The 9039-nt window shown below is 37.2% G+C and overlaps 1 protein-coding gene across 2 annotated transcripts in view; it reads left to right on the top strand.

Annotated features, from left to right (window-relative positions):
- The window catches only part of Cdh9 (cadherin 9), a 118608-nt gene that overhangs the window by 102065 nt on the left and 7504 nt on the right, over positions 1 to 9039 (top strand). For both annotated transcript variants that reach the window (XM_004642296.1, XM_023702370.1), the window contains 4 exons: positions 3608 to 3744; positions 4801 to 4922; positions 7472 to 7589; positions 7684 to 7935. In XM_004642296.1, the coding sequence (XP_004642353.1) occupies positions 3608 to 3744; positions 4801 to 4922; positions 7472 to 7589; positions 7684 to 7935 (629 nt within the window). The remainder of the gene's footprint in view (positions 1 to 3607; positions 3745 to 4800; positions 4923 to 7471; positions 7590 to 7683; positions 7936 to 9039) is intronic.

Consider the following 9039-nt stretch of genomic DNA (forward strand, 5'->3'; position numbering starts at 1 on the left):
TTTTTTGTCCCTTTTTTACCTTTTGTTATGTCAATGATCTTTCTAATTTATTCATCGAAAATTTTTGTAGGGAAATCAATAAATTATTATTGTTATTATAAGTCATCTACTGGGACATGGAGATAGTTTTGTTCTGTGTCACATGTTTATCATGATTTTTGTGTTTATTGGTTGTATTCCAGTGTATTTATCATGAATAGCAAATCAGAACGTTCCTATTCTCCACTGAAAATAGAACTTGGCTGAAAGAACAAGGAAGTTATCTCGGCTTTGACAAATTGAGAAATAATTAACTGAATAAAATTTCTAAATATAGACCTTGAAGCTTACAATGATAAGGATAAAAAGTAAACATCTCTGTATAATCAAGTTGATGCTGTTTCATGAATATCTAGATTGAAAAGTAATTATTTTTAAAGTTTATTCTAAAAGTAAGATAGCCACTATCTCACAACAAGGTTTTTTTTTGTTTTTTGTCTGTATTTTAGGGAAGGGTCTACAGAGTGTTTAGGGTCTTACTACCAGATCAGTCTCACAGTGATTCTCTTGGTTACAGCTTCCCAAGAGCCGGTATTACAGGCACACACCACCAGGCCCAGTCTCAATTGCTGTCTCCGCATGTCCTGAGGGTAGAGCTATCATGCCTGTCCCAGGGATTGAACCCTGGCCCCTGCGCCTACTTGCAGGCACTTTAATGTGCTGAGCTATTTGGTTGGCCTTTCACTTCAAGTTTGATCTCAAGTAAAGTACAGCTGAGTCAGAGCTTTTACTTTCACAGTGTTAGAAAGGTGATCTGTTCGTTTATCACAGAACCTCAATACTAACCTCCAGGGCACGTACCAGTCGGAACAGAAGGAAATTTTATTTTGAGGTTTGAACTTCCATGGAAACACAGGAGAAATTCAAGAGAGGCAGATGAATATTGTCAATTAAGTTTCATTGAACATAAAGATGCAGCTATGAGCTTTTACTTTCCTTGTGTTCTTTTGAGGCTTTTTAAATTAATAAACAGAAATTAGTGTATTTAGTGGAAACACAGTAAAATGATTTTAATGTTATCATGACTTTCTTTGCTTTTCTCTCAAACACTACACAATAGAAATTTAGTCTCAACTACAAATAAAATCCACTTAGTAACTAAATTGTCAAAGACTTGAAATCTGAGAATAGAAAAAATAATGATTTGTTTCATTTTAGTATGGTTAAGCAACAAAAATTAGAATGAGATAGTTCATATGATTCAGTTTTAATACATTGATAATTATTTTGAAAGTCAAATCCAGTTCAAATAATTGTGTGACTAATTGGCTAAGTCTAATGTGATTTTTCTTCTAGAAAAACACATATTTCATTATGCAATTTGTATGCTTCTTGTTAAATCAACATTTCTACCATTCTTTTATCTTCTTAAGGTTTCCTGTTCCAGAAGTTCAGCTATACTTTAACAATGATCCCTTTATAAATGCATTGTTTTAATCTCCCAAGTTCTTCATACAAGAAAGTTACAATAATAACATATGAAAATTAAGCAAATATCTTCCTTTTATAGTTCTACCAATAAGGAGGTCATTGAGCTCTCCCCATGTTTTAAGTGAGCTGCACAACATCTGCATCTATGAAAAGTTTCATGGGGTCCCCTCACCACTCAGATGATGTTTGCTATGTTTTTCATTGGCCCAAAAATGGAACTTCAAGTAATGTCCATGTCTATAAAATAATAATATTACAATGTTTAGCAAAATAAATAAATAAAACAAAAAGGCCTTCATGAGGTGAGCTACATTATAGTTTTTGATTATTTTAATATCTGAATCTCTTTTGCATACTGTAATTTCAACATACTTCTTATAATAGAACAAATCATATCTTATATTAAAGCTCCCCAAACTATGAAAAGGTAAACCCTCAGAAGTTTGGGATGAACATATTTTCATGTAAAAAAATTTAATTGCTAATATGTTGTAAAGTTTAGAGATCTAAGCATCTATTATTAATGTTTGTTAAAGTCAGTGTCAGACAGCGACTGCTTCATAGGTTTCTAATAGGAGGAGAATTTTACTAATTAGGCAGATTGAAAGGGAGGTCATCAGTTTCATTCCTTTAAGAAGATAGTCAGGAAAATAAGAACTAAAACAGAGACTCATTATTCAATTATTCATCTTTTGTCTTTCTCTGGCTTTGCTGTAACCGCTTCACCAAAGTTGCACAACCTTCTATGTGGTGTCTGGCCCAGGTCCACCTATAATTCTGTCGTATGTGTTCCCACAACAGGGTCACGGATGCAGACTCTGGCTCGTAGAGCTGGTGCTGCTTTTCCTGTGCTGTGTATTAGACCTGCATCCTCACTCATGATACTCCAGGGCTCTACCACTGAGCTACCATGTTAGATCATCAAGTTCTGTCAATAAGGTCCTCATGTGATTTAGGTGATCTCAGACCAATGGAAAAGCACCTTAGCCAGTACAAAGGATTGGTGTAACAACAGGACTTCCATATAAGCAGAACTTTTAAAACAACATTTCTTTTGAGAGTGTTTAATTTTCTATGACTTCTGTGAATATTATCATAAAAGGAGATTAAATCAACATTACTTTATTTTTTACAGCTCAGAAGTCTAATATGAATCTCCTGGGACAAGAGGAAAGGTATAGATGTGGAGAGGTCCATGTTGCTTTCCGTACACTCTAAGATTGTGTTCTTACCTATCCAGGTTGTTAGAAGATTTAGGATCCTGGCAGTTATGGGGACAAAGTCCCTCTTCTCTATGGGCTGCCAGTTTCAAGACTTCTTTGAGCATCTAGAAGCTGCCTTCCTTCTTTGGCTTGCTCCTCCATCTTTAAAGCCAAAAGTGATGAGTCAAGTTCTTCCCACTCTTCACATTTATCTTCTTTCTTCCTTCTGTCTCATCTCTTCAAACTGTTCCACTTTTAAGTATTCGTATGATTTTACAGACACATCAGAACAATCAAGGATATTATGCCATCTAAGTGTTTTCAACTTATTCACACTTGCAAAGTTGCTGTTGCTACATAAAGTGGATATTCTGGGGATTAGGGTTTGAACACTTTGAGAGAGGAAATGCTGTCTTGTCAGCTATGTGGTGAAACAAAGCCTATGGCGACAGCTTCCATATACAGTCTTAATGAGAATGTCACACAATTCTGTAGAGAGATGCTATTTCATTTTTATTTGAAATAATTTGGAGAGCTAGATTAGAGGAAGATCTGTGATTCAGTTGAGCTATTCCTTAGCTTTGCAAACAATGCATTCTATAACAACCCCCATTCTATCCATATATACTTTGCGTACAGATTTCCTTACACTGGTGCTTTCTTAAAGATTGCATGTAATTTCTTCAATAATATTGGCTGCATTAAGGTTAGCACAACTGTTTAATGTATCTCAAGTACTGTGAAGGGTCTAGGACAGAACAAGTGAATCCAGTGACGCTTTAAAATCTCACTTGAAAGCTGCCAGGAGGACTCACGAGTGAAATGACGTCTCCTTTGCTGGATCCTTGAAGAAGTTGCCTGTACCTTTAAGGAAACAGTAGGAGAATGAGGGACCTTGAGACGGTGCCTGCCCTTACTTATCTATTTCCTGCCAGATACTCTGTTGATCGACACACTGACATGGACCGGACTTTCAGCATACACTCAGAGAACGGCTCCATCTTCACTCTGAAAGCCCTTGACAGGGAGTCATCCCCTTGGCACAATATTACCGTCACAGCCACAGAAATAAGTAAGTGTGAGACACACCTAGCTGGGCACGTTGGCTTTCATCAGAGACGCGATGAAGGTCTAAGAAGCCATTCATTTGGGTAAAAGTGTTGTTAGTAAGGTTTTAGAGAAGTGATTTCAATTAATTTTATTTATTTATTTATTTGTTTCTTTGTTTACTGAAACAGTGTTTTTCTCGCTTTCGGTGTAATTCAGGATGGCATGGGTTCGTGGTGTAGCTCAGGATCACAGAGATCCTCCTGCCTCACCTTCCAACTGCTGGATTACAGATGTACGTCATCATGCCCAGCAAATTATTTATTTATTTAATCGTTTATTTTTTTTTTTGCGGTACTTGGGATTGAACTCAGGACCCTGCACTTGCCAGGCAAGTGCTTATTCTACTGAGCTGTCTCCCTGGCCCCCAGCAAATTATTTTTAATTGTTAATTAGCTTTAAATTATTTTAATGATTATCAAATCATTCATTTTGAAATTTATTTTCTCTAACACTTGAAATACAGTCTGAATTTAGAAAAGTCATACATTATCCACATGTGATGGTACATGTGTAGTTCCAGGTATTCAGGAGGCTGAGACAGGAGGATGACAAGTTCCAGGCCAGCCTGAACAACTAAATAAAAACTCTTGCCTAGCATGTGTAAAACTGGGTTCATACTCCAGTACTAAAACTAAAATCATCTTTCATTGTAGTAAAATTAACCTTTATAAGACTGGGTGTGGTGGTGCACGCCTGTAACCCCAGCACTTGGGAGGCTGAAAACAGGAGAATCACTATGGGCCCGATCTATGTAGTCAGACCCTACAGACCCTGTAGATCTTGTCCTAAAATACAAAAAATTACCTGTTATAAATAACACTTCAGTCTCAATAAAATATTCCCTTTTTATCATGCTTTCTATTTGGAGTATGTAAGAAAGTTCAGATATGCAACAGAAATCTATCTGAGAAAGTGAATAATACAGAACTGAGTTATTCCTACATTTCAAAGAAATATGTGACAAGTGGTTTCTGCCCCTGTAATGGTAACTAAACTTGTATACATGTTCTTCTTTCAGACAACCCAAAACAGAGCACTCCTATTCCCGTCTTCATCAGAATTCTAGATATTAATGACCACGCTCCTGAATTTGCCATGTACTATGACACGTTTGTTTGTGAGAATGCCAAGCCTGGCCAGGTAAATAAAAGCACAGTGAACGTTCATTGTTTTTACTTTATAGAGGCAGATAACATTCTTTGTTTGCATAGCCCTTTCTTTTTATACTACATCTAATGCTCTTTCCATCCCTTAATAGAAAATTCTTTCTTGTTTGCTTAGATTCATAATTAGGCTGGTGCTGACTCATGCACACCAATAGCGTAAACATACATCATTATATAAACATGGCGTGGGCATGAAATTTTTCTATGTTGGCAAAATGGAAATAACAATTGCTTCACCGATCACATTTTGCCATTTTAAAAACCTCAGCTACGGGACTGTGTTGATCTATGTGCTATTTTATTTGTGATACAACATTTTGAGTTTTGAAATAGCAAAAAAATATTATAGAAGATCTTTTTACAATGAAATATTTCAAATATGTCTAGAGTAATTATAAACAATGTAGAATATGTTCATTTTTTCTAGAAACATTATCTGAAAACAATAATGTATGCATTTCTGGAGATTCATTTATAGTAACTTAAATAGCTCCTTCAGCACGGTATGCAGATATCAAGAATCTTTGACAATTAGATCTATTTAACTATAGAAAATCAAATGGAAAATGTCTTTATTTTGCATGAGATTATTCTGGGCAGAATATTTATATTGTCATGTATATTTTGAAGATCTAAAATTGCGCAGTGCCTATATTTGTAGCAGAAGTCTCTGAACTGGTATTTAAGGTTAAATGAAGCTGGGTGTGGTAGTACATGCCTGTAAACCCAGCATTCAGGGGGGCTGAGGCAGGAGGAGCATTGTATGTTTGAGGCCAGCCTGGGCTACAACATGAGCTCAAGGCCAGCCTGAACTGCATAGCGAGACCCTGTCTCAAACAACAAAACAAGTTAAATGAAGCATGTTTTAAGCCAAGGTACCATAGCCTCTATGCTATCCTCCTTGTCCTGAACTCACACATTGAGACAAGGCCATTGGAGGCTTTAAAGAGAAGTCTATGCGCAGGCCAGGGAGAGAGTACTCTTCAGCAGCCGCCGTACTGGCAGTCTGATCTCTGTCTTCCAGCTTCCAGAACTCTGATGATACACAGATCTGCTGTATAAGTCACACAATCTTTTTCTTTTTTTCTAATGGCAACACAGATGAATAAAAAAACCACACTTACCATGTTCTACCTACATGCAGAAAACCGCAAGTGAGGCAGGCTGAAGGCTACACACCTTTAATGGCCGCAGTTCTGAGGTCTGAGGCAATTTGACACCAGCTTGGGCATCACAGTAACTGTTTAAAAAATGAAAGTCAACTTTGTAATCCACATAGAATCTTTGCATAGTTACTTCAGCTCAAAACTGTTTTTTGGTTTTTTTCTTTTTGTTCTTTGCAAGATATAATGGGTATATTCTCAGATTAATATGATTAGTTTTTAGTTTTAATCTTAAGATAACCACAAACATGACCACAAAAAAATTGATTCAACTACTTCTCTACAAGTAGACATTTGATTAACCAAAAGATGTTTTCCAGAGAGATTAGCACTGTAGTGAACACTATAATACATACTACTTTCTTACTTGCATGTAGTACATTATAATTTCTTACCATCTCACATTATTTCCATAATGCTATATTCATAGTGTGAATGATTAAATTTTGTCTATAGATATTAATGAAGGTTGCCAAATAATTTTCCAAAAACATGATACTTGTACCACACATGTATGATTACATACATACTTAGGTAGATTTTGAATGCCTGCAAACTTCTAAATATCTCAAAATATCTTAACATAAATTCCTTCAAACTTTTTGAGGTTGGCGCTTTTGTTATGTAATAACACCAATAAATGGCACTTTTATGATTTTCTTTTTTAAAACACAATTGTATTGCACATAATATTGTAATAAAAATACTGCAAACTGGATGACTTAAACGCACAGAAGCTTTTTACTGGAAATCGGAAGTCCAAAATTGCTTTATAAGAAAGGACATGCTCTTTCTGATTTACTTACAGAGGACCCTTGTGGAACCTTTCTGAAACTTCTAGTTTCTTGTGGCAGCTGGCAATTCACTGTGATTGGTTCCTTGGAGTGCAGACATCAGTTACTCCAATCTAGTCTCTGTCATTTATTTGAATCTTTTTTGCTGTTTAAATTTATCTCCTTTTAAACCTGTACTGCAACATCACGTAACTCAGTGGTGTCCCAAATTTTCTGATCAAGGAGATTATGGGGCCACAGAGCAAAGTCACTGATGATGTAGAGTGTGCCTAAGGAGAGTCACATGGAGAGAAACCATTCTCTCAGGCTTGCACAGACAGCAAACTGGTCAAGCAATGGCCGTGACTCATCCACATGGCTGACACTGACAAAGGATCTACAAATTGCGGTGTAGGGTTTCAGATGAAACCATTAAAATATATTTTGGCAAGGTTTTCTTAAAAATCAGGTCTTTGTCTCACTGTGGTAATTAAAGTGCCAACTTTCAGATTTAAAGTGTCTTGCAACAGGAAAAGGTCTGGCTTTCATTTTGTTTAGTTAGGCTAATTCATGTATTTTGGTTTCAGTTAATTCAGACAATCAGCGTAATGGACAAAGATGACCCTCCCCGAGGCCATAAGTTCTTCTTTGAACCAGTGCCGGAACTTCCTCTCAACCCAAACTTCACCATTGTAGACAACAAAGGTACACAGGCCGCTTTAAAGCTTCCGTTGACGAAACCTGCACCTGCGCTCTTCCAAACACATTTGAATTATTTTACTTTCCGTTTTCTTCCCAGATAACACAGCTGGAATCATGACCCGAAAAGATGGCTACAGCCGCAACAAAATGAGCATCTATCTACTGCCAATTCTGATCTTCGACAACGATTACCCTATTCAGAGCAGCACGGGCACGCTCACCATTCGTGTGTGTGCCTGCGACCGTCACGGGCACCTGCAGTCCTGCAGCGCGGAGGCCTTGGTCCTCTCCGCGGGGCTGAGCACCGGCGCGCTGGTCGCCATCCTGCTCTGCGTCCTCATCCTGCTTGGTAAGCCGCCCCTTGCAAAAGGCCCTCCCTTACCGCCGCCGTCCTGCAGGGCACCGCTCCTCCTTAGTGCTGGAGTCAACACTCTGGCTTTAATTAAAGTCATTCCTTTACATAGAGATGGAGAATATCTTCTTTATCGTGAGGGGAAAGGTCCAACTGGCTCATGGTCCCAGACAGCAACACAACAGCAATATTACAAACATATTTTTGAAACTTATTTTATGGCGTGAAATATAAATCAGGCAAACCATGCTCCAAAGACATTCAGTTTAATAATTGATTCCCCAGGTAAACATTTCTATACTACTGTGCAATGGACTAACGTCATACTGAGTTTTCACTTTTTAAATAACCTTTTCATCAGGTCCCAAATACAGATTGTTGGACCGGGGAGATAGCGCAGTAGAAAAAGCTCTTGTCTAGCAATAGCAAGGGCCTGAGTTCAATCCCCAGTTCCACCAAAAAGCAAAATCAAACAAACAAAAAAACCCAGATTGTTGTGTTTTAAAATTCTCATTTGTATTATTCTTAAAATTGAAGACTGTTCTACCATTACAAATAATTTTAATAAAAATTGAATTATATATGAAATGTCTAATTGGCAAATTCATGAAAATTGTCACAGAAAGACAAATATTTTCTCTGTAGCACTTGTTATGTATAGATATAAGACACTGCTAGAAAGGCAAAATTTTGCTTATTTAAAAAATGAGAAGGGGGCTGGCCAGGTAGCTCAGCAGACTAAAGCGCCTGCTTGGGCAGAGCACAGCAACCAGGTTTCGATCTCCTGTGTTCTGTGCCTGCACCAACCCCAGGGAGTGCTAAGACAGGGACTGAGACTAGGTGTGGTGCATGAGCCTATAATCCCAGCTTTTGGGAGACTGAACAGGCACATCACTGTAAGTCGATCTATGTATTGAGACCCTGCAGACCTTGTACTAAATACAAAAAAAAAAAAAAAAAAAAAAAAAAAAAAAGGAAAGAAAGAAAAAAAATAAACACACACTCAGTAATATTTCCTAAATATAGCCATGCTTCCAAACACCAATGTTTTATTTGACCATGCACTAACTGGACAACAATTTAATTCAATTAAACAGTTGT

This window comes from Octodon degus, unplaced genomic scaffold (assembly GCF_000260255.1).
Source record: "Octodon degus isolate 3935 unplaced genomic scaffold, OctDeg1.0 scaffold00149, whole genome shotgun sequence".
NCBI lineage: Eukaryota > Metazoa > Chordata > Mammalia > Rodentia > Octodontidae > Octodon > Octodon degus.